Raw genomic sequence first — 26,242 nt, 5'->3', positions numbered from 1 at the left:
GTCACTGAAAAAGGGAAATCCTTGTCAGGACAATCACATCCACCTGTCCCTCCAACCTCCCTGGCACTGCCCCTTGAGCTCACTGCACCACCCCTCCTCTGCAGCTGAGCCAGGGATCACACCTCCGCCACAGTACTTTATTGAGCAAGGGGATCTTTCATATTTCAGTCCATTACTGGGTAGTGTTTTACTAATTGTGTTCTTGCTGGTCTCAACAGCCCAGATCATTAACAAACTCTGGTTCAATCCCTGGCTGCTCCAGTCTGCACGCCAAATATCTTTGGGCAAGATGCTAACTCCAAGTTGTATGAATGTTAGATAGAAAGCACTTACATAGAAGTGCTCGTATGAATGGGTTAATAGGGCATGTTGTATAAAACATGGCTCATGTTTTATACAACATGGCCCAGCAGAGTAGAAAAGCGCTTTCTAAGAACCAATCCATTTACCATTTATCCCATGAGGCAAGATCTTGCATGGAGCTCCAGACGGAGGATGATTGATAGTAATTATATATATCTTCCATGTCTGAATAATCACACCCCCAGTTGTCACCTTCTCAGCAAGCTTCTTGTAGGTCTTGTGGCCCTTTCCAGCCTTCTGCAGGCCCTGACATCCTTTCACCTCCTGACATCCCACCATCTTTGCCCATGGTTGTGGAGAGGTTGGAGTGAGATCAGGATTATCTGGAATTGACTGAGTGATCTGTAATCTGCCTGCCACATGGGCGCAGATCCAGACTGGCTAGAACAAGCCGGGTAGTAGGGGATCAAATATTTACTTTACTCAGTGACATGAATCTATACGTTTTATTTTTCTGGATTTTTGGCTGATATTCAGTCTCTCTCCATTATAAAGAAACTACCATAAAAATTTCACACTGGTCAGTTCTTTGCAAAGGAGCAAATTCAGCAGGGGCGTGAATGATTACTTCCCCCACTATAAGTGTGAGCAGCAGTTTAGCTTTTTTCCTAAATATAGGGTTAGCACCTATGATAACTTAGATCTCAGAGGTAAATTCTACACTAAAGCCAGTATGCAAATCAGTTTCCTAAAATTACAGAGTGAATAGAATAGAATATAGATTATATAAACAACTTCCGACAAAGAAAGATTATTCTGTTAAAAACACAACACAACTGCTCAGATGTGAGAAGACGTTTCTATTTTTCTAGGTCAGTGCCAGTGTGGACAGTGTACTTGCCACCCACCTGGGGACAGTCGTGTTCATGGCAAAAACTGTGAGTGTGACGACCGTCAATGCGAAGACATCAGTGGAGAGGTCTGTGGAGGTAAGCGAACACACGCAGACCCTCACACACACACACACACACACACACACACACACACACACACACACACACACACACACACACATTAAGTCTTTGTTGTGCCCTAAGGGGTCTTTGAAACTTTGCCGGTAGCGTTTGTAAATTTGAAGATCAGTGCACCGTGATCCTGTCTGCTCTCATTGATATCCACAGGCACAACCTTCTAAACCCTTGAGCCTAATTTTAGAGAAACTTCTCTCAGCTGCTGAAGCTTCTGTTTGAGGTCTCGGGAAGTTGGCGCTCATAATTTGAGCCATTTAGGCAGAGATGCTGTAATGAATACAGTAGCTCACACTAAAACATTAGAGGCTCAGTTGAATTTGATATTTCCCATTGTAGATGCTAGAGCTTGAGAAAAGACAGAGAGAGAGAGAGACTGGCAGAAGCCAAATAAAGACAAAAAAGGATCGTAGTGCAGGTCATGAGAGTCATATCAATGATTATCACAAAGCCTCTTTAATTTGACTCCACATGACTCAGAGTATTTTTTTGGATACATACACCACACGGAGATCTGCTTTTTGGGTCCTTTGCTGTAATGAAAGTGCTGGAAAAATGATAAAATATGACACATACACGGTTTTCCAAATAATAGCTCTTTTTTTTTTTCCAAACTAATATCTTTCTAACAACAGCGAGGAGCTTTTCCTTCACATGTATACCAAACAGGGAAGGTACTTAGTGAAACTCAGTTCACTGTTCAGTCAGTGAAGTTTAAAACTATTTGTCTTTTCTCTTAAATTCACATGTGATCTGTCTAACTGCTACCATATATCAATATGTGGATCTTCCAGGGTAGGGAGTTTTTTTTTTAATGTTCTAGTGAGCTGTCTCACTATTGCATTAGTGGTGCAGTGCAGCATCTGAGGGTAATTTTCTGTAGTATTGATTGGATTATGGCCACTCATTGTCCTTTGGGCTGTCCAGGGACAATCCTTGAGGAGCCTTCTGGGTTAGCCTATCTCCAGCACTGCTGCACATGCAAACAAACATAAGCATACATACGAACAATAGGTCCACAATTATGTCTGTATACTGAAAGGCCTGTGGAAGTCATTGGGTATTTTGAGAAGCTGAAAGGCACTCGAAACAAGGTGACACGTGAGGATCAAACATATAGGAGCTTTGTTTCAAGGGGGTTTGTAAGAAACTTCATAAGTCATGGTACAGTGCTGTCAGTGCTGCTGACTGTTTGGACCTCACTGCAGACAACAGAGAAGAGACACGTGTATACAATTCAGTCCTTCTGTGTTAACAAGCTTGTCAGTCAGGTCGGTCCTTACTTGACTCATGAGGGTTGTATCCAAAAACAAAGAACAAGAAGACAAAATGTTTACTTTGTACACTGCAATTTAAAGCAGTCCACTCTTTCTTTTGGTCCATAATTTCATCGTTTTTTTACACCTTCACTATGACAAAGACATATTCGTGTTATATGGGATAGAAAACATGGGTGGTCAGTCATACTGAACACAAGATCACACAGGACCTTCTTCAGTGTAGAGGCCACCTTGTACTTAGATGATTGAATTGGCTATAACATAATTGTGTTTTATTTCTCTTCCAAACTGGAGTTGTTTATTTTAATCTCACTGGAGCTACTCGTGACTGGATTTTGTTATTATTTGTCAGTTGGAAGTTTGAAAAGAACATCTTAGGCTCTCAGGCTTAAGGCAATAAATTGCTTTCTTTTCATATTGTATCATTAATGCCAAGTCTGAGTGTTGAACTTTTAAACTGTCCAGATTTTACATGCATAATTATTACTTTGATGTTTGGATTGACACGAACCGTAGTTAAAGTCTGAAGCTGGTCATTATGTCGGCTCCCACATTCATGTTTAGCCAGATTTCTGGCTGTGGGTATTAAGTGGGTATTATGAAGGCTCCGTGCCCCACAAAGTCACACAGTAATCTCCAGATTTTACAGAGGTTTACTGAAACCACTGAAATCATGTCAGCATATCTACCGTGAACGTTTCTTTATGACAGGGATGTTGCTAGATACCTGCACTGTGTCTCTACTTTGATCCTTCTGTCTGTTGTGTACTTTGTACTTACTTTGATAGTGCAAGATCTTCATGGTGTCTTGAATCTGACATGCTCTTTGGTGCACTTGAAAATGACCACTACAACCTTTAAATGTCATGCCAGCTGTCCCATTTGCAACTTGTCAAGCAACATGCAACATTAAATTCTTCTTTAGTGACAATGGGAATTGAAAATGAACAGACATCAAAGAATGCATTAACAAATCAAAAGACAATAAGCTGCAAATAAATGTGCTGCTTTAAGCTAACACTGGTCTTATCATTAGCATTGGCGGTGGATGCTCCTTATGCTGGTTTTAAACTGTTCTGCAAATAAGCCAAAATGGTTGAGAACATACATTCCTTCATAGCCAAATTGATAGCAGGTGTCACAATAATACATCTTAGGTAAAGTGTTGGGTTAATAAATGCATTAATATCAGATACCACATACCATCATGCATTTCTTTGTGAAATAATGATCAAAAATGAAAGAAACGCAAAGGAACAACAGAGGTTATCTTGCATTCTTTGTATTAATTAACCTCTGTGATCGCTTCAACAGTCTAATTCAAATGAACTATGTAAGTGCTAATGCCTGGCAAATACAGTGTGGTCACATGACATTTACAGAGGTGAGACCGAGGTTAGATGCTAGGCTGTTTAGGTCTAATTTTCACAGTTTGTGACTTTAAATTATAGTTGAGGGAAATTATAATAGGAGTCTTGTCAGTCTGCGATTACATCTAATATCTGGTATCTGCTTTGTTTGTATTTTCTACATACAAACACCCACCCTATTGGATCAGGATAAACCTTGTTCTCATTGTTCAGTTTAAAATAGACTCAAAAGAGATTCTTGCTGTGTGGTAACAGCTTTTAAACAGAAGGCAGCTTAGATCTTTTGCTCTCTCTTACTAGTTTCTTCTCTTCCTCCCTGTACTCACACAGCTCCATTTCTTTTCTTCCCTTTGTGGCACTGAACTCTAAACCTCTGTCAGATTCTTTCTGCGAGTAGCACAGATCTGCTGGGTTTGATACCAAGTTAACAAAATGCTGAAATGCGATGCATGCTCCATTAAAAGCATATCTAAGTACTAAGTGAAGGCAGCTGCACTTGTTTGAGTTTTGTGATCGGCAGGCGCAAACTAATTGAATGAGGGCTAGATTTCTGCTCCTTTAAAGCAATTAACCACTCTCCCAAGCTGTCTGATTGAGCCAGTCGTGCATGGCTTTCTTTTTCACCCATTTGCTCAGAGAAACTTTGGCTTTAGAGTAAGTAGAAATGAACTTCTCAGTTTCTGGAAACAAATGAAGAAATATTGCATCTGAACCAAGCTCCCTGAAGAAAAATAATAAAACACTAAGGAATATTATTCTATTATAATGTATGGGTATTTATTAAAAATTGAATAGTAAATATTTCAAAACATTTTTAAAAAGGGGATACGGCTTATTTTGTGTATTTATCACATAATATTGAATTTTATAGTAAAAAGCTGTTCCTGCAAAAAAATAAATAATAAAAACAAAATAATACTGAAAAATAATGATAAAAAATACCAGAATTAAAATAAATAAATATTGACTGAAATGTGCTGGTTTTAAAAACAAAACAAAAATTAAACCTGTGCCTTGAAAATCGTTCAAATTCAGTGAAATTAACCATTTAACTAAGTTTGGTTGTGTTTGTTTACATATGCATAGGAGTCTTGACCGTTTAACTTTTGTGGTGTTGAATCTGAAAAAATCTGAAAACAACCTGTTTGATTGACTGATGCAAACAACTATTTAAACATCCAAGGACTCAGTTGCTTCCCTTAACCAGTTACATGTCCCTGGTGTTGTGTGTGTTTTGTATTTCATTGCCATTTTTTTAAATAAATGTATTTTATTTTGTTATTTTGCTATTGTGGTTTAACAACTCTTAAGAGCAGCTCCTTTCTTAATGGTTCCCTTTCTGTAGGATTTTAGTTAAAACAATAAAAAGAAAGAAATTTTGAAGCAAATAGCTGTGGATTGGATCACTCCTGAGTATCTCTACATTAAACAATTTGGAGCAAGGTAAGGGTGTTCTGGTAACCACCTGGCATCTGTTGCCAGATGTGAACACAAAGGACTCAGTCAATGATGCAACTGGGTCTGCACTGCGTTTATTTAAACATAAGCATGGTGTGAGTGATGCAAGACTTCTGTTGGAGGTGGGAGACATAATTGTTATAGTGGCTGTCAAAACCACACTGATGCTAACAGCTATTTAGACATCCCGGGAGCAGTTGCCTCCTTCAGTCAATTATCATGCATTTCCCTGATTTTATGTGTGGGTGAAAATATTTGTGTTGTTTTCGTCTGCCATTGCCATTTCTTGTTTTTCATCTCTCTCTGAAGCACTGGAGATTCATTAAGGACAGGACAAGACCAGTGATGACAGTTCCTTTCATGTCCCCAGGGGAAATACAATAAGCTTGCTGCGTCTCTCTCTCATCTTCCTGTAGCTCTGCCTCCTTGTACTGCCTATTAGTGTCAAGGTTCGATGTCTGCACTGTCAACTTCCAGTATTTATGTTCTTTATTGCTGTTTTTTTTACTCTCCTGTGGCATTTCTCTCAACTTTTGCTGCTAGTGAATGCTTTACTCTTTTTTTTTTTTTTTTTTTTTCTTGTATTTGCAGTGTTTTCTCATGGCCATGCTCCATATTCTGTCTCCTTTTAAACGAAGGCCCTTCTGCCCTCCACCGCCAGGTCACGGTTACTGTTCATGTGGACGGTGCATCTGTGAGGAGGGCTGGTTTGGGAAGCTTTGCCAGTTCCCCAGGTCTTGTGATATGAGCGATGCCCAGAGCAAGGAGCTTTGTGAGACTTCTGATGGTGTTATATGCAGTGGAAAAGGTGAGCAGTATTTCCTTTTGTTCGGTGGTGTTTGGGAAAAACATTTCTAAAAGTTAATATTTGAATTTCAACTGAGAAGAACATTTTCATGGCCCGTTTGATAAAAAAAAAAAAAGTTTGGTAAATACACACATGTCAAATAGTACAAAAACACAAAATGTACATTTATTTATGTTTTAAAGATTATAGGTCATAAGTATGAATATGATGTGGAATACTGGATTCAATATCAATGTAAACTAGCTGGAATAGCAATAATAGTATGCTAATATAATGAACATCCACTGAAAGCTGATCATATTCCACACATAAAAGAGCAATGCAACAAAAGTATAACCACATATTTTTTCTAAAAATCTTAGAAATTCAGAAACCTATTTCCCATTCCCATTGTTTTCAAATGCACATATCATTCAAACAGTTGAAATGCATAAATATGCAGTGTTGGGAAGGTTACTTTTAAAATGTATTTCACTACAGATTACAGAATACATGCCCCAAAATGTATTTTGTAACATATTCCGTTACGTTACTCAATGAGAGTAACGTATTCTGAATACTTTGGATTACTTAATATATTATCATGCTTTTTACAACTACATGAATGTCCTATTGCTGTGTGATTTATTACTATTACTAAAGGTTATTTGCCATACCAACTAGATTTTTAAATCTTAATATAAATGAGTAAGAGTAGGGTGGACATTAGGTAAGGCTGCACTTTTTGAAGCGATCTCATACAGAAAACTAGCTTTACTTTGTTGTCTGGGTCAACTTTGTATATATATATTTACATGCTTCCATCTCCCGTTTCTGGTCGGTGACATCTCTTGCTTTTCGACTCTTTTTTTCTCCTTCCCTCATGCTTACAGACAGACACATAACGGGTATAGCAGTCCATTCTCCCTGCAGCACGGACTACACTGCCCATGAGGCTACATTCTTTAGGGCTATGCCTGTAACACTGCCTATTGCCTTCATATTAAATCATTTTTGTGAATAATTTTTTTAAATATTTCTTCATGTCATTATGCGGGCCGCAAGTAGAGGTGACATGGGCTGCAAGATTGAGACACAGACATGAGAGCCTCTTAATGCATTTTTTGTTTGGGTTTCCACCGGCGTGGACACCAAAAATATAGAGTTCATAGCCTTATGTATAGTATACCTATGAAACTATACAGTTGTATAGTAGTATAATATATCTGAATTGTGCAGGGCTGATTCCTGGTTATTACACAGAAATCATCACATTTCTTAAAGCTTGTTTTTATTAGCTTGTTAACGTGGTATTAATTAGAAACTACCACACATTTTTCCAAGTAGTATGCTTCAGCAATAAACATAATATTAACACTATTGCCCCCCCCCCCAAATCATATATTTGAATGTAATATTACTGAGCCACAACCACTGTTGACACAGTACAAAGTATTGCTTGTGTATTATTTACATTTTACTTATCCTCATAATTTTTAACAATAATTTTCTTATTACCAAGCTATAATAGGAAGTTCAGCCAAAAACTGATACATTTGTATTCTGAGGATAAGTTGTGGTTTGATAGGAACAACTCAAGGCCTCAATTCACTATGGATGACCACATAGGATTTACATGAAAGGACAGTGAATACAGAGGCTCCTCACCTAAGCCAGGGTTAAGGTATTTTATAATGTTAAGTATGTTTCCTTTATCCCTTCTAGGAATAATAAAGAAGCTTATTAGCAGTCTGAAAAATTCATCTAAAAAGGCAGCTAAACTCAAGGAAAGCAAGGAATAGTTCAAGGAAATACTAAAAGGGAGAGATTGTCTCAATCTATTGGAGATAATCAGAGTATCAGACTTGATTGGCGATTCAGTGCAAGCAGTTATGTCCTGATCAGTGAAATTAGGCTAATTCAGATAATACTAGAAGATGATGTTACTTAGAAGATTTACATTTACACTGAAACATTTTTATCATGTAGTCTGTGGTTTAGATACTTAGACTTTTATTTGGCAAACTTTTATCGTGCAGCATTATAGTCAAATAATTCAATCTCAGGCAGCTGAACGTATTTAATTAAGGTGGGTAATAGAAAATTAACAAAAATGTTCTTGTTCACATCATGTATTGTGATCAAAAGGAAGATTTTGATTTCACTGTTGTACTATTTTGCTTAATCTCTTGATATAGTTGTATTTAGAGTACTTAAATTATTGTCTGATATTTATAGACTAAATTTTGGAGGTATAGAAATTTTAATTGACAGTAAATAAACTGATCATTAGTTGCAGCAGGAGCAGCTGTCGACTTCTTTACACTGCACATTGTCACTACATTGTATGTATCATTAGGTGGCAAATGACACCACGCAGCAGGATTTTTTTCTCTGTTGCATAGAAGTGAATCCACAGAAATAGACCTGCTGCTCTGAGTCCAGCCCTGCAAAGCCGAGGATGGTGTGAAAATGAAGACGAGCATGTTCATTCTCCATGCGCCGCTACACCGAGGCACAAGAGCTACCTTTCCTCGCCTCCTCCTGTTGTTTCACCGTTTCACTTTCTCTCCTTCTTCTTACTTCATCTGCTCCCATCTTTCATAGTGGTTTTCCTGCAACCCACTGAATGTGGATACAAACTGGGGGGATTGAAACCATAGTTGCTGGACCTCTGGGTGTGAGCTTAGGAAAAATAAAGTGGACAACAGTAGATTTGTTTCTCTCTACCAGTCTTTAATACTTTATTATCCTGCTGCTGCCCTTAAGAGTGAGTGAGAGAGAGAATGATAGAGAGAAGAATAGACACTGATGGGCATGACAGGAAGTTTAAAGTGTGGGTGGATTGGTGTCCTGGTGGTGAAAGCATATTAGTGTCCATTTCCCCAGAATACATGTCATATTCACTCAGCCCAGTATTAACTTCTGTGCAAAATAATTAATTTACAGCAAATAACGAATATACACTGCCAAAATCCCAGCTGAAATGAAAAAAAATGATGTTAATATACAGTTAATATACAATGTGTATGCTCGTGTGTGTGTGTGTGGTCTGCATGTGTGTATTACAGGTTCCTGTCATTGTGGTAAGTGTATCTGCAATCCCCAAGACTGGTGGGTGTCCGGAGAGTACTGTGAGTGTGACGACCGAGAGTGTGATAAGCACGACGGGATCATCTGCACAGGTAATGAAATCAAAAAAAGAGAGACAATCAATCGAATATAGTCGATACAATCAGAATAAGTAAAAATGGTAAATACTAGAAGATAATGGATAATATAAAAGTCAAAGTCACAGCTGAGCATTTCCACCTTTGGACTGAAGTGCCCCAGAGACTGCCAGATGTTTTATTTCCATGAGAATAGTCAAGCTGAAGGTTTATGTTTTTATTACATTAGTATTTCTAACACTGAAAAGGGAGATCAGCACGCTACATTGTTGGGGTTACTGTATAATTTGCTCTTCTTCAAAACCAATTTATGTTTTAAATGTGTGTGGCTGAATTAATTTAAATGTGCAACTTGCCTCTATCTAATGGAGAGTAGTTTTATGATGTTTGAATAGAGTGGAAGGTGGGCAGGTGTGCTCAAGATGCAGAGATGCTGGGAGAAGCAGGGGCTAATTTACATTTTCAAAGCTTGGCCCTTACTAAGGACGAAAAAGGTTTCGAGTTAAATCAAAGCCATTTTAATGGCCTTGCTTCTAAACATTTGTTTTTGAAAATGGTAACTGGCCTGCATTTGTATAGCGCTTTTCTAGTCCATAGGACCCCAAAGCGCTTTACACTACATTCAGTCATTCACCCATTCACACACACATTCACACACTAGCGATGGCAAGCTACATTGTAGCCACAGCTGCCCTGGGGCGCACTGACAGAGGCGAGGCTGCCGGACACAGGCGCCACCGGGCCCTCTGACCACCACCAGTGACCACCCCTAAAACACCCCTAAAAGGTGTTTTAGGGGTTTTCTAAAAGAAAATACTGGAGCAGAATTTTATTGAAGAGCGACACCTTAGCAGAAAGAGGGAGCCGCGTGTTAAAATCAAATTACTTTCATGAGTAACAATCCCAGTGAACCAGAGATGGGGTGTGGGCTTGTTTGGCAGCTGTTTTTATAGAAACAGTAAAACTGATCACAAAACAACTATCATAGCAGTTAAAACTGTTAGCTTATATTAAATCTAAACACTTAATAGCTAGTTAAGCAGTGATTAGCTGTTAAATGCACTACATGTAACGGATGAATAGTTAAAACAGCTAATCATAACTGACAAAACCATGACTAACATAACTAAATTATGTCGGAAGTTTGTAAGATTTGCGTAACTGAAATCCATAATGAGCGCTTTTAAACATTTTTTACACTGTTTATTGTTGTTGTTTTTGTATTACTCATTTTGTATTAATGTTAATGGCTGTGGTTGTGTGCCTGACAACCATAAACAACTGCATACCTATATGCCATATGGCTGTTTATCCACAGGAGCTTTATTCTCATCACTGACTGTGGAAAGTTTAGTATACATCTAATTATTTTTGCCCTGGGGGCCTGTCAGAATCTGAATAGCTTCACAAGTGCTTCTCATCATGACTTTAAGAGTCCAAATGTCAGCCTTAATGTCATTCAAATGAGCATCAGTGTTTCCAAATGCAGATCGGCATTGCTTAAACACAGGGAGCAAACTAAGAAAATGCATTAGAGCATCTGGCAAATGTGCCTGACTACCATTACTGACTGCAGTATAAATGTGAAAGTAACCATATCCTTGGAAGTTATTTTATTGGAATAGTGTTTTACATGGAAAGGCAATTCCAGAAAGGGATTTAATATTTGGATAAAAGAGTTGCTGTGGCTGTGGGGGTTTTTTTTTTCAGACAGCAGTGATTGAGTCATTTCTTGCCATTTTGTAAAGATTAAAAATGTTTGACAAAAGTTAGCCAATAAATTACTTTGCATCCAGAGATTTCATGGATCTTTCAGTGCTGTGGATTCTCATTACACATACAACTGATGAGTGACGTGGAAAATTTAGCATATTAGCAATGCTTGCTGGCTAATTTCATGCACTGCATATGATAATTTCAGCAATCGTATTAGAAGAGAGACAAAAATGTCTGTCGGGTCGCCTGCTACACAGGTAAATATGTGAAACAAAAAAACCAAAATAAATGACAACATTTTCTCACCATGTACAATTTTTTCAATTTGTGTTTTGTCAGTGGGATGAAAATAAAATGAAGAAGAGGTTTGAGTTTACGGTATTCATGAGAGCTGTTTAATCATGTGAAATGTTTGTGAGTCGGGAAAAAATTGGTTTAAGTAAATTCCGAATAAACGAAGAACTGTGGATGTTTTTGTTGAGGAGAGCATGAACCAATAATAAATCTTAATCTGGCACTTATATGTATACATAGAGAGATGTTGTTCAATATTCTAAAACTCCTATAAAACATCCAGATCAATAGTAAATCATGGAAATTTCACCTGTGCAGCAATAAATCCTTCAGGAGACAGATACAAAGTACAAAATATAGATGTGTTTATTTTAGCTACATCTTGAAATTCAGGAAGAGGTGAGCAGATGTGATCATCCACGTCTGAAGTTCAGAAAGTTTTTTTTTCTTTTTATACTGACTTTTTTTGTGCTTACTCTTCTTTCACATATTGGAACAGCGAGATCCTTGACTATCTTCAAATTAGATGAAAAGGAGCCTGAAAGTCTGGCTGCTTCTTGAGGCTTCCAGACACTTAAATAGACGTCGCCTATGCAGAGACCTCGAGGTCAAAGCAGAGGTTTCACTGACCATGACTTTCAGACCTACCATCATAGTAAAACCTCACAGGACTGTAAGACCAACTCTAAAAAAATAACCATTTACAGATTGTACTAAGAAAATACTCTGTAAATACTGTACAGTAAATATTCGCCCAAAATGTTATAAATCTATAAATGGAAGTGGTCAGCCAACAAATGCAGTATTTAATCCTTTTAACTATTCCCCCCCCCAATTTTCAGCTCTCTTATAGGAAAATATTTAACTTTTAATTTTTTTATGATTGTTTTTTAAATGTTTATTTCTTTGGGAACAAATGAGTTTAGGACTGAAGCCCATGGACAAGGCAGTAAAGCAAAAAAAAAAAACTGAGAAATTACAGTTCTAGTCTAGGAGCATGAAATAACTCTGGTCTTGTCTTTGTAATTGCTTCTTTCCTTGTATCGCTTTCCTGCTTCTTTTCTCAACTACTTCCTTGTTGGCTTACACTCCTCCCTCCTCTCCCACAGAGATATTTGGTGGTAGATGTATCTTTTCAACCGTGTGACAGGAGACCAGCAGGAGCCCTCTTCCTAACCCCAGCACCTCTGACTGACAGCTCCGGAAGCTTATGGGGAGGTGTGGGGTATATACTGTAGCGATATAATTCCTACAGTAGCATGTTATGCCACTTTGGCCCTCTTTAGAGATAAAGAAGAAAAAACTATATGTCTTGACTATTTATCAGTCCTAAAACAACCAGTGTGAATGGGTTGGTGACTTAACTTCTCTGTTAGTCAGACTTCTGGTAATATTATGATCCTATTTCGTTTTCATTTTGTTTGTGTTCCTACTACAGGATCTGGTCAGATATATAGAGATGTTTGAGCTTTGTCCAAATGTTGTAAAAACAAAACACGAATAAATTAATATCGAAAAGTAATTAAACTCCATGTTTCTCCTGCTGTTAAGGCAGAAGCAGTGGAAAACCACAGACTGTCCCGAGCAATGTCATTGGTCTCCATCCCCTATCAGAGAGCTGCACCCAGGGAAGCAAGGAGTGTGAAAAGAGGAACCTTGTTAAAGGTCAGGCATGATGGCACAGCTCTTTTAATTCACAGCTTTTCTTCTCACATCTCACAGGGAATGGGTTGTGCAACTGTGGCAACTGCGAGTGCTGGGACGGCTGGAACGGGAATGCTTGTGAAATCTGGGTGGGAGAAGAATACTGAGGCCAACAGAGAACAGGACACTGGGTTCAGAGAATTGAGACCTGGCTGCCCAGTGTGACCAGGAGCACCACGAGTCACGACCAAGCTGGTGAAACGCCAAGTTATCGAAACCACGGGGAGGAGAAAGGAAGACTAAACATGGACGTAGCTCTGCATTTCACAAACAGCATTCATTGTTTTATTGTACTGGTTACAAACTATCCTTTTAAAACTGGGTTTTGTAGATGAAAAGAAACAGCCATAGCTCTGTGCTTAAATCATATTACAATGTAAACATTTATGTTTTCAAAGCAGCTTTTTTTTTTGGATATTGTAGGAATGCTTACATATTTCAAATGGCTATATATAATAGGATGCAAGTACATGACAGTTTCAAATGCTGGAGAGGGGATCAAATGTATCATTAAGATGACTTTGTAGTAATATGTTTGATACTGTGGTCTGTTTTTACTGGTAAATGGTCTGCCCTTCCCACACTGGACTGAAAGTTTACTCGAAAGCTCGAGGCATAGGTTACGCTGAGGTTTTTTATTTCTTTTTCATAATAAAACATTAAATGTGCCGCATGACACAACATTTTGCATGGAAAACAATGCAAAGACCTTAATCATACATGGTTACAAATTTGTTATAACATGACATAACTCCAATGGGCATACTTGCAATGGTATATATAGAGAGAGATATATTCGAAAATAAATCATTTTATTAGTGCCTACTCTCCTCCGTCAAACAAACAGTCTGCCCTGAAACCTTTACTGTCTTAGTAGTGGTTAAATTCTAAGTGGAAGAAACAAAGAGAAGGGAATAAATAGTTCAGTTGTGGCATGCTGGATGTCCATGTCACTTCAAATGGCGGTATCAGGGGATGAGAGCTGCACTGACACAAGAGCTCAGTCACCACTTGAAAAAAGGACCAATAAGAAGTCACAAAGGAAATTTAATGTAAATTCTACTTTGGCCTTTTTCATGCTTAAACTAGCCAATCCCCTCTGTTTTCTTTGTCCCCGAAAAATGACAGGTGCAATAATATACTGCACACTATATTGCATTAAGTATGTTACTGACTTTACAGTATACCTTTATATAAATATTTTTTATTCAATATGTTGTATAATGTGTATACAACAAACACAAACTGTATAGTGTAGACAAACTCGTTGCATATATGTAAAATTAGCGGTACATACCAACAGTTCTTGATTGACATAGCCTACTACATGCAGTTCATCAATGCCATCCTCTCCCCATGCAACAGATGGGACAACATACAAAATAAGAGGTTCGAAAACAGAAGCTAGGATATTCTCGTAACACATTTGAACAAATGGGGGTAACAAAGCAAAAACGCGATTGGGATCTGGAGACGAAATCGACACACAACCCGTATACGAGAGAGATGAGGACGAACAAAACAAATGGCGGCTACAGCAATCCAAACAGATGTACTTGTACACACTGGTCATTTACAAAAATAAAGCCAGCCTTGAAGGAGCCAGTTAACTGGGCTGCAGGGCTGGGGCAGTCACCAGCCCAGCATGTAGAGTTTTGTAAGAGCGGAGGATGACAGTGGTTTCCAGCTCCTGTGTGTGTGTATATGACACCATTTTTAGGATTAACAGCTTTGTACAGACAAATATTGATATCTATGTGATGTGCTTTGATGTGTTGTAATAAGAAATGGCCATGTATAATCCCAATAAACTCAGAAAAATGATATTTACCAAATCAAGTTCTTAATATAGTTGCACTTTTAGCAGCATACGGCAGCAACGATCTACTTAATGTTCTAAATCTTACTTAACTAAACTATTAGGAAAAGAAAAACCAGTAAAGCAAGACGAACATAAATACACTGATCACACAGAGCTTTGATAAACTGCTAACAGTCATGATGAAAATGCAAAACAAAGTGCGGTGAGTGTGCCGCAGCCGTGATACATGCCTGTTCAACTCCTACACTGAACTTCAGTGCTCATCCATTTGCACATAGTGAAGAACAATGCCCATACCTTACTCCTTGTAGAAAATACATGCATGTGATTATTCAAGGTATATGTACTTTTCCAAAGTGACATCAGTCAAGACCTTTGTGGATCTGAGCAGAGTTGATTATTCTGGACAGAACAAATGCTATCACAGTGAAAGCTTCCGTGAATTGAATCAGAAAGAGAATCGAGATTTGTTTTCTTTCTTTCTGTTTTTTTTTTTTTTTTTTTTAAGAATCAGTTCTTCTTGGGATGAAAAAAAGACTTTGGTCATTTCAGAATGGATACATCTGAGTGTGTTTTTTTCAGTGAATAATGCTACGTGTCGTCTACATGGATGTATAGGGTGGGTGAGGCACCTTTGGCCCAGTGGGGACTGGGAACTTGTTTTTGCATGCCGGGAATCAAGGTCCAAACAGGCACGTGATAGGCCAAGATGATCAGAACTGGACTCTGCATGCTGAGCTAGAAGACAAATTCTCTCATTATAATAATAATATCTAGTCTTTTAAAAAGTTATGATTTTTAATAGTCATTTTCCCTAAGTTTTATACAGTGAAAATGTTATAATATAAGCCATCTCTTGTATATCTGCTGCAAGAAGAGAGAACACAATATTAACCTTGTCCATGCTTTAGCTTGCTGAACCAAATAGGGATGCAGCCAGTGTAAATGTCACCTACTGGTTTTCAGCCATGTTGTTTTCTGGCTTTATGTAGACACTGCTGTAAGGTGGCTGCCAGTGCTGGAGTTATAGACCATCTGGGTCAAAGCCACAAGCCTTGCCTCATAGTCCAAAGAAGTCGGTGAGTGAGGGACAGAGGCCTACAAGGCCTAGAGATATTCCTAGAGCCCACGCTCTGAAATAAGATTAAAGAAAAATAGACTTCAGATTTTCTATTTACCAGAGAAGGCGGACAGAACCGCTGGTGGGACCTAGATAGTGATATGTATACACCATTCCTTACAGCGCTCTCCCACCCACACACACATCTGTTTATAAATGTGTATGTGTGTTTGTATGTGTGTAGGGAGCTCCTCGCATTGATTGCAGTGGCGGTAATTAGCACTTCATCAGCTATGATTGCAGGAGCTATCTGCCAGCCTCCAGCGTGTTTTATTGGCTGTTTAAAAAAAAAAAAATCTCAGATTTTCAACACAAACTTTGTGTGTCTGTCTATTAGAGTGTGTGCATATTGTAGGCAAGAAGAAAATTTGGACTCCTTTCCACATGTCTTTGCTTTTTATGCCACATTTGTGTTCATGTGTTTCTTAGAAAATCACGCAACCCCCTTGCAAAATGTTTTCTAGGTTACTTGACAAAGAGAAAAGTGTGACTAAAGATAGAAATAAAGGGAGAGGGGGACGCACTTGTAAAAAATAGAGGACAACAGTCCAAATAGTTACTCTATCTATACAGTCTCTATCCCAGAACATAGCTGGTGAACTGTGGTATAGAAAATAGATCTGAAGGTACACAGACTCTGCTGCAACAGGGCATCATAGACAAGGGGGAGGTTTTTAGGGGGAATCATCATCAAGCAAAGTACCAGAAGCGTCATTGTGAAACGCACGTCCCTCCTGGGCTGAATGAAGTCGGCCACCTCAGGAATCCATCTGCCTGTGCTGAGGCAGCTGGAGAATTTGAGAGAATGAGGTGGAGAAAAAGGAGGAGCGAGAGAAGAAAGAAAGGGAGGTTCGCCTGGATCTGCAGAAGGGTCTGGAGTCTAGTTGGATAAAGCCCTGTCTCCGTCGCATTCCTCCCCTCCAACACATGCACATACACTAGGCACTGGCGTGGCTATGTGGTGGGTTTGTCGGGCTTGCTGACGGGTTTCCCTCCGTTCATCACTGCCGGCTCACTTGTGCTTTTACTGGGAGGTACTGCTGCCTTGGGCACTGTCTCTCCAACATCATGCAAAGATGGCTCTCTGTACATGGCAACTGTCAGGGGTGAAAAATTAAGGAGAGAAAACAGAGAGAGTTTACACATTGAAAATTACTAAAGCAGCGTCTATCCCCTATTCTTGTTCTTCAGTCCTAACGTGTGGTAGAAACACAAAAAATCCTCAAATTCTCACACATTGAAGACAATAGGCAATTTACTGAAGGAAAATAAATTTGTGTTTTGATTAACAGAGCTTTGCACTGACTCACTTTTTTTTCTTCATCTATCTGGGCTGATGGAGACACAAGACACAATCTAAACACAAAGACTTTTTGACAAAGCTGCAAAGGAGTCTCATTATCCCCCACTTTACAGCCACTACACTACAGCTGTAACGGTGCCTTGACAGGACACTTCAACTTGATTCTCTGCTTAAATAATTCGAAGCAATCAGGCTGGTGGCTGACAAGATTGATGGTGGCATCTGCTGGACTATCAACATTTCATGCTGCACTTACAGAACAGCCCTGCCTCCTATGCTCTATGCTTATAGGAGCAAAAGAATGAATCAGCACACAAATACAAAAGCATATCAAACATATACTATATTCTTTACAGTTACATAGTTATACAATTAGTATTATGGAATCTTGTCATGTAGTATGATGCAGCAGTTGTCAAGCACATTATGTCAGTTTTAGATGCATAATCGTCTTTTCTGTATGTCTGCTACATACCTTCTAATGGCTTGGGCAGGAAGTGAGCAGCTGGTTTTGTTTTTTTCACTCGGTTCCCTTTCATGGCTTGGCCTTCTTTATTGAGCCCTAAGAACCAAGCTCTTCCCGATTCCTGTTGTCTGTACAACATGGACGAGTAGATCACATAGTAGTTCTCGAACACCGACTCTTTGAACTTGCATTCTGCTGTAAAGAGTTCCTGCAGAGAGACAAAAGTGGAGGAGACAGATTTTAAACAATGCTTAGGGAAAAAAAATGAAAATGATACTTCACGAGGCTATAATCTGCACCAGGAGACATTAAAGCAGGCTTAAATCAATGATTCATGGTTCATATTGTGTAAGAATAAAAAAGATGTCATAATTTATATTTAATGTTGAATGCGGGTCACCGGGACAAGTGTCATTTTTATTTCAAACTCACATTGTGCAGAATAATGTGAAACCACCCAACTAGTTAACATGAACTTCACACTTCTGCCTGTCTTGAAAAGGATGAGCACTGCAGAGCCTCAGGCGGTGTAAGCATGCCTGATTCAGGCTGAGCCTGACGATGCAACTCTCATTCTCTCCTTGGCCTTAACCTTGACATCTGATGTTAGAGCACTCGTTCAGTCAATTAGCTCATGTTCCTGGCAGAAAGTATAGATTGTTAGACTGTGACCCGAGGACCACCACGCCTCACCCCAGATGCCAAGCCAGACTTGCTTCGCTAGTTTCTCAATGTTTTTAATTGGCAAAATCCAAAGGGGCTCATTTTCCCCCACATATTCTATCTGCTTTAAGCAATTTGTCTATGACTGTATTCTGGACTTTGTTCAGATAATGATAGAGCTAATCAAGTGATTCTTTCATCCTTTACACCTCAATCTGGCTATGACAAATGAAGACAGAGGCACCACATCTCTTTCTGCTGTTACCTATTCATCTCCAGCCAGAAGGGTAATAAAAACGTTTTTTACACTGTCTGCCCCAGCAAGCTAAAAATAAAGGCATTCATTGGGGTATATTAATCAAAGCGTACAAAGGAGACATCCACCACATCTGTTGTGAGCTGTTCACACTGAATTGGTTCATAAAACCACAGGAAGTGTCATACTGCTGTGGTTCTCAATGTCTGGGGTCAGTGACAATATTCCTTAGAGATCACTATAAGGAGTACCTTCTCAGCTAGAAATATGTAAAGTCTTCAATATAATGGTTGTGTTATATGCAATATCATCACCTAACCACTGCGAACTAATTTCTATGCTAATCAATGTAAAACTAAACACACAAACATCTTTATGAAAGCGAGTCTTTGATGACTGTTTATCTATTTTTCTGCACCCCTTTGATTCTATGCTAATCTTCAGTAGATAAAACAGTGATTATGTTCACAGTTGTTCAATGTGTCAGCATGCTAATAATAATTATCCTGTTGCAGGCATTTCTTCATAAACCAGTGTAAAATATTGATCTGACAATGGTGCTTCATGAAAGGTTAGGGGATCTTTGGGGACTGTTCTCCGACACACACACACACACACACACACACACACGCACAAAAGAGGAAAGAAAAGAAAGGTCATTTCTGCACATTCTGTGCAGCACTATGCAAAAGTCTTGATTCACGCTTCATCAGGGAAATAGCTGCAGCAATTTATTAAAACATCTGCAGCCATACACGGAAATACAATATATTAGGCGAAAGCAGAGTTTGTACAATTCTAAAATGCTGGAAAGTCAATACTTGTTGTGGCCCCATTTATTTTTCTGCACAGCCTGAACTCTCTTGAACTCTCTTAGTCAAGCTCTGGAGTAGTTTTCAGGAATAGTTCTCCAGGCTTCTTAAAAGACATTCAAAAGTCCTCTTTGCATGTTTTTTGTCTTTTGTTCTGTTCTCTGTCAAGGTGATCCCGCACGTTGTGGTCTGGGCTCTGGGGAGGCCAATCCATGACTGACAGTGTTCTGTTGTGTGTTTTTCCTATCCAGACATGCTTTTACTGCACTGGGATCATTGTCGTACTGAAAAATTAAGCCATTGCCAATCAGGCATTTCCCCGATGGTATTGCGTATGATCACAATATGACTAAAACCAGGATAGAGCCTTCACTGTGTTTTGCATGCATTGTTGTACCGCTCTCCTGACCTACTCTATACATACTGTACTGACAATGACTTGAATCAGAAATTAAGGTTTGGATATATCACTCCATAACACTTGTTGCCACTGATTTTCAGTTTAGTTCTTGTGTGTAAAAGTGAATACTCCCTGACTACTTGCAAGTGGTTGCTGGATGCTGCTTGCAGTCATTGTGAAATTGATTGCTGAAGCCTCAGTCACACAAGGCTACAGTGGTCGCTGGGGGAAAAATGTGTATTGCCCAACTAGTTGGTGCGTAGTCTGCTGAGGCTGACTGTCACTAGGTACAGTGCTGTACATGAATTCTCCTTGAGATTGATTTGGCTGCTAGATTGTCACAGGGGTTGGCAACTCCAGGCCTCGAGGGCCGGTGTCCCGCAGGTTTTAGATATCACCCTGGGTCAACACACCTGAATCACATGATTCGTTTGTTACCAAGCCTCTGGAGAACTTCAGGACATGTTGAGGAGGTAATTTAACCATTTGAATCAGCTGTGTTGGATCAAGGACACATCTAAAACCTGCAGGACATCGGCCCTCAAGGCCTGGAGTTGCCCACCCCTGCTCTAACCCATAGTTTGAATGAAAGAAACAGACTTATCTGCAAAGGTTTGTCTACTGCTCGCCAAGTGGCCACAGAACTGTGAGGAGTGTGATGCAAACAAGAAACAGACACCATTCATCTTCTAAGTACTGTATAAGATGAGCACTTTGAAAAATGTGGTTTCAGGAATAAGGCACAACTTGGTGCCGCACCCTCTTTGCGACTACTTTCACCGAGTGACATCGAGCAGTTAACCAACCGGCTGAGTAATGGATATGCTTCCCTTATGACCAAAGGTTTTCAGGGAATTGTTAACTGGTTTCCAGCCCTGTGTGACTGAAGCCTTACAATTAGATGTTGAAGTATTTCACACAGTATGACCAAATGTATCTAGTGGTGCAAGATAAAATGCAGGTGAAACCCAAGTCACTTGAGTTCATTCTCTGAGATGTATCACACTTTCTACCGAATTTTCACGGAAATCCTGCGCAATATTCTTCCGAACAGTTTTCACTATTAACAGACACGGCAGTCAGCCGGAAGAATATTGAGCAGGATTTATCTCATGGGGTTTCTTCACAGCAACATTTCATGGTAATACATCAAAATGTTGCTGAAATATTTCAGCCTGAATAAAGCAGTGGCCTAATAAATCTTGCCATCTCTGGAGAGAAAAAAACGTTCTCCTCTCTTGAATATCAGATTTTTCATAGTTGGGGATGATGGGGCTCTCTCTGTAACAGCAGAGGTCATTATTTATGGGCTAAATGCTTAGTTTGGAACACAGGACACACAATGCCATGATTATCATGTAATTAGCGCTTTGCTGAATTACCCCTGTCAGAGCTTATCCTCCAGACACTATTCAGCTGAAAGGAGAGCTGAGCAGGAAGGAGCAGAAAGACACTCGGGATTACAATAATGATCCTAAGAAGCACCCGGCTGCATTTTGAGTGTCCTTTCTATCCTTGCTCGAGGACTCGTGGGCATTTCTGAGTGGAAGGCACAAACGCATGATGCATAACACCAGCGTCAGCTGACATGTCAGATAAACAAAACTCCTGTGAACGTCCACAGTTGGTTGCAGATATAAAGTATTGAAATCGTTATTGCAGGTCTTCAGAGGTACAGAGAGGTCAGGGTGGTATGGTTAGATATTTGTCAGAAAAATTCAGCTCCCTGACTTTGGTCTGTCTCGACAGTGATTACATTACACAAGAGACTTAACTTCAGTCTATTCTAGTGGTGAATGTAGGGATTAGGATCAGAACTATTAATGCTGCTTTTATAGCAGACCGCAGAGGCTGAGCAGGACAATCCACTGATAGGCAGACAAACCGCAGGCTGAAGCAATAAAAACGGAGCCTTACATGACAAAACCCTGAGCACGAGCCCGAGCGCGTTCAAATCAAACAAGCACTCTCTCCGGATGATGATGCGCAAGCTCAACCCCATCATTATTTGTCGTGTGTCAGCGGCAAGCAGTAGTTTGTCATATGGCTGCTTATTATGTCCAAGTTGTCAGTAAGGGGGGATGAGTCCACACTGCCAGGGAGGTGAAAGAATGTGGTTTTATTGGCTGTACACAAGAGTTTGCAGCAAATTGTGGAAAAATGCTGTCTTAAGGGGCGGCTGTCATTTTTCTTCTGGATAAAACACCAAAAAAAGAACAAATTCATTCGTTAAACAAACTAACCACTGTTCTTTAAGAGTGGTTTAAATGATTTTTCATGCTATAGAAAACTGTTGCTGAGCCGATTAGAAGCAAAACGTTTTTACCTTCATGGTTCCTTGACTTGATTCAACAAGGTAATTAATTCTGCTTTTTCCTCGTCAGGTGAGCTGCACCCCAGGTAATTAGGCACATCATTTTGATGCCGGTCCAGCACTGATTACTTATATAACACCTACAAAACAGCCTGGAGTCAAAGCAATCTATAAGCTGGAGCCAAGTCCGTAATTGTGGTTAATCAAATGCCTTCACATAGATGCACGTCTCTGTTTATGCAGGCTGAGCAAGTGGAGGTGGTTTGTTTGTGGAATGAGACGTCTGGTCAACATAATCAGTTTGATTGGAGTTTGGAGCAGAGGAGGCAGCTATAGCAGACAAAATGTTGATTGCATTTGAAGTGTGTATTTCAGTCATATCATTTGTCATATTCGTTGTCTTAACCCAAAACATCCCTCTTTTTTTCATTTGTTCTAATTTCATCACTTCAAGAAAATGTATGTGAGTACCCAAGCAGAGATTAGGCACAGCTAGAAACTACCGTACACCCATATTATGCCTTTTTTCTACAAGTAGCTCCTCGACTCTACTCAAATCGACTCAGAACTGAGTGGTTGGTTCGGTCATTTTTCATTACAACTGAGTACCACATCAATGTGTGTGGCGTCGCTGTAGGAGCATGGCCAAAAGTCCTGTGATGTCATTTGTATGCGACACAAACACAGCACAACAACTGAAGATATCAAGGCGATGGTATACCTGCTGCTCAGTCTATCGCTTTTTGTCTGAGTCAGTTTTTGTGCAGCTGTTTCCCTCGTTGCCAGGTTTCAAAAATGGCGGTTTGACTTATGTGAAGAAGTCGCTCTCATTAATCAGCAAGTGATGCCAATTAGTGGTGTGCAGTCTGCTGATGTCATATTTTTGGATCGACTCAGCTCGCCCCGGCTGAGCAGGTACTAAAAAGTATCTGGTACCAGGAACTAGCACCTAATGGAAAACCCTAAAAACCAAGTTGAGTTGTGCCGAGTTGATATTAGTGTACTAGTCATATTGTGCGTATTAACTTTATCGTGTCAAAATAGAAATTAAACCTCTCCAAATAGTTGACCCAAAACTGATCAACGATTTAGCCTGCTCACACTTTACAACAGGGCAAATGGAGATTAAAAAACAAAACTGAAGGGAGTCACCCAGATTTGTAGTATTCTGCAGACATTTAGCCTCTTTTAGCTGTTTGGCTTCACTCTCACCCCATTCAAATAACTGCTGTTGTTCCACGACACTTGGCTAAACAGTTACAGCATCAGTTTCTGAACAACTCAATCAGGTATTGGTGTCTTTTTTGTTTTGCTGCCTGAAAGGGACAAAATCTTACTTTGCTGCATTAATTAGATGAAAAGTAAACCGCTAGAGCTGAATTTAATGAGATCTTTGCTTGTCTCACAGACAATTTTCTTTGAATGGCATGTCGCAAATAATATTTTTTATGTACATGGAAGAGTCTTAAGAGTGCTTTAGCTAAGCCACCATTCCAGTGGGACTTTATTAAGGTAAAACAAACACCTGGCTTTTCTAAAACCCAATTGTGCTTTTCTTGAAGAAATGTTGCTGCGGGATTGATTTTGTTGTTTTGTGTTCACCACAGGCAAAATAGTACATTTAGAAGGACAAGCCAGATTCACTGAAAGATTCATGGGTTACGTTCATGTAAAAACAAAAACAAAAAATCTTTTTTTTCCTCGTTTAAAATCTTTGGCATTAAATTCCCCTTATATCAAAAAAGGACCCCAAGCAATTCTGATGTTGACATATGAATTTGAAGCTGTATGAAAAACCAGAAAATGCTCTCTTTACATTCAGAGGTGTGCACTAAATATTTTCTACCCAACATCAAACTGATATCTTGGGAAAACATGGGTGACATTGAAGGAGAACAGGGAGAAGGAGACTCAGACACGCTACACACTTTCACACCAGTGGAAAATCGAATCATTTTTGAGGCACCAAACGGTTGATTTTCTTCCCACTCGATCTCCCCCGCCTGGCGCTCCCACATCAGTGGCTCCCTGGCTCGTGATTGGCCATGCTCTGAATGGGAAGGCCATAATTGACCTTGGCCACAGACAGCGTGAGGGCCAAAACAGCTCAGCCCTACATAATCAGCCCCGGTCACCAAAGCAAAAAAGACAGGCACAGAAATAAAGAACAGCCAGAGCAAAACAGAAAAACTGACCAACTCATGGGGAGAAAGGTTGAGGGGGGAAGAAGTGGCTCAAGGGAGCGTTAATCTTTCTACAGAATACATTTTTAAAAAGGCACATGGATACAGAGAGAGCATGAATTAAAAAATTCCCCGAGTAAGAGTAATTACAGTTTAAAAACAAGAGAGTCACTCTAAAACAAAGACTCTTTGGAAAAATCTCCATAAAGGTCACGATTGCAAAGCCTCCTAAAAGTAGGTGAGTCGAGGTTCATGTGGGAGGGGGCACATTATTATGCAGAGCGACTGCTCACTACCCCACTGTGGAAATGAAGAAATTGTTTATTAATGCTGCCAGCATAAAATCTGTTAATCCATGGAAAAAGGTCAACCTCTAGAAAGCTGAGCTGCATTTACAATGCCAAGCTGCTCTCATATGTATAAGAGTCACGTCGACAGTGTGTGCAGACAACGGGGGCTTCGGCAGACCTGTCTGATTATCACCCTCAGAGAAAGAGAAGGAGACGGGACCCAATGAGGAGAGCTGGTAGTAAACAGCTGGATGAATTGTGTACGGACACGGTGTACAGTTTCCGTTTTCTTTCTTTCTTTTCCCTAAACGATCTGAACGCACATCACACACAAGCATATGTGCTTATAAGAGCTAAATTATGTTACGACAATAACATATACATCTTGGAAAACTTACAAACGAAAGCTTAAACTTAACGGCAGGGAGTTTATTTAAAGAAGCATTTCAAAAAAGAAAACAGATGACAAAAGTCAAAGTAAGATAAAGATGACTTCCTGTCTAAACCTCAAAGGCATAATGTCAGAGAAATATCTCTTGACTTTGTTCCTTGTCTTCACAGATCTTTGGATCTGCACAAAGTGAAGCTGTCATGCTTTCCAGCACTGACTCAAATGTGCAATAACACCGTGTTTTATGAGCGGCTTGGAGAATGCAGTTAAATGATGATTGTTAATCATTGAGTTCGTGTCTGGAAAAATAAAGGAAAAGAAAAATAACACATAATGAAAAATAATGATGAAGAATAAAACACAATAAGACATAATGCTTAAAATTGAGTCACTTTATTGTTTATTTTTCATATTTTAATGTCTTTGGATATGCTGAAATCAAATTTCATTCTGTATTCTATAGAGGAAGATGAAGATATTTCCTTATTCACTGAAGTAGATAGATACTTCAGCATATCATATCAGTTCATTTATGTGCACTAACTTAATATGCTTCTGCAAGCTTAACACAAATGACCAAAAATGCATGTGCTGCACTAACCTACATACTGTTTACTGGAAGGGTGGTAGAAAACAGTGGCACCCTTAAAGTGTTTGGCCACCAGAAGCACTTAAGCTTTCAATAAAGTTTCCCTGAAGGCACAGAGCCTTTAACACCAAACCAGTACAGCTCCCTTGGCTCATTACACACCCACACATGTGCACACAAGCACAGAGACACAAACATGCACAAAAAAACCTTGCTGTAGGGAAATGATGCTTTTCTCAGTGAGAGATGAATCTGTAGCATGCGATATCCAATAAATATTTAGGATCTGGGTTTAAAAAGAATAAAAAGTGCCTTTCTTGGCTTGGAGTGCTCTGCTGGTTCAGTAAGAAACTTTCAAAAAAATCTCAAATGCCCTCAAAAGACAGTTTTGGAGGGCTTAATGCTGCCATGAATGATTATAGATTGTATAACAGACTTCATGCACAACAGAATTACACAAAAACAGCAAGATTTATGCCACTACTGTCCTCCAGTTTGTGATATTGAAAATCTTGGAATGAGA

General features: G+C 39.4%; 2 protein-coding genes across 5 annotated transcripts in view; one reads left to right on the top strand and one right to left on the bottom strand.

The window, feature by feature from the left end:
* Positions 1 to 14,934, top strand: part of itgbl1 (integrin, beta-like 1) — a 53,154-nt gene extending 38,220 nt beyond the window's left edge. The window contains exons 8-11 of the mRNA XM_004567962.3: positions 1,176 to 1,292; positions 6,101 to 6,247; positions 9,298 to 9,411; positions 13,129 to 14,934. Coding sequence (XP_004568019.1) covers positions 1,176 to 1,292; positions 6,101 to 6,247; positions 9,298 to 9,411; positions 13,129 to 13,217 — 467 coding nt within the window. The 3' untranslated portion in view covers positions 13,218 to 14,934. The remainder of the gene's footprint in view (positions 1 to 1,175; positions 1,293 to 6,100; positions 6,248 to 9,297; positions 9,412 to 13,128) is intronic.
* A 132-nt stretch (positions 14,935 to 15,066) lies between these two features.
* The window catches only part of fgf14 (fibroblast growth factor 14), a 110,424-nt gene continuing 99,248 nt past the window's right edge, over positions 15,067 to 26,242 (bottom strand). For all 4 annotated transcript variants that reach the window (XM_004567963.6, XM_004567965.6, XM_023153812.3 and 1 more), the window contains exons 4-5: positions 17,831 to 18,029; positions 15,067 to 17,149 (exon numbers count right to left, since the gene is read on the bottom strand). In XM_004567963.6, coding sequence (XP_004568020.1) covers positions 17,007 to 17,149; positions 17,831 to 18,029 — 342 coding nt within the window. In that variant the 3' untranslated portion in view covers positions 15,067 to 17,006. The remainder of the gene's footprint in view (positions 17,150 to 17,830; positions 18,030 to 26,242) is intronic.

This window comes from Maylandia zebra, linkage group LG16 (assembly GCF_041146795.1).
Source record: "Maylandia zebra isolate NMK-2024a linkage group LG16, Mzebra_GT3a, whole genome shotgun sequence".
Taxonomy (NCBI): Eukaryota; Metazoa; Chordata; class Actinopteri; order Cichliformes; family Cichlidae; genus Maylandia; species Maylandia zebra.
This window is presented reverse-complemented; position numbering and strand designations above follow the sequence as displayed.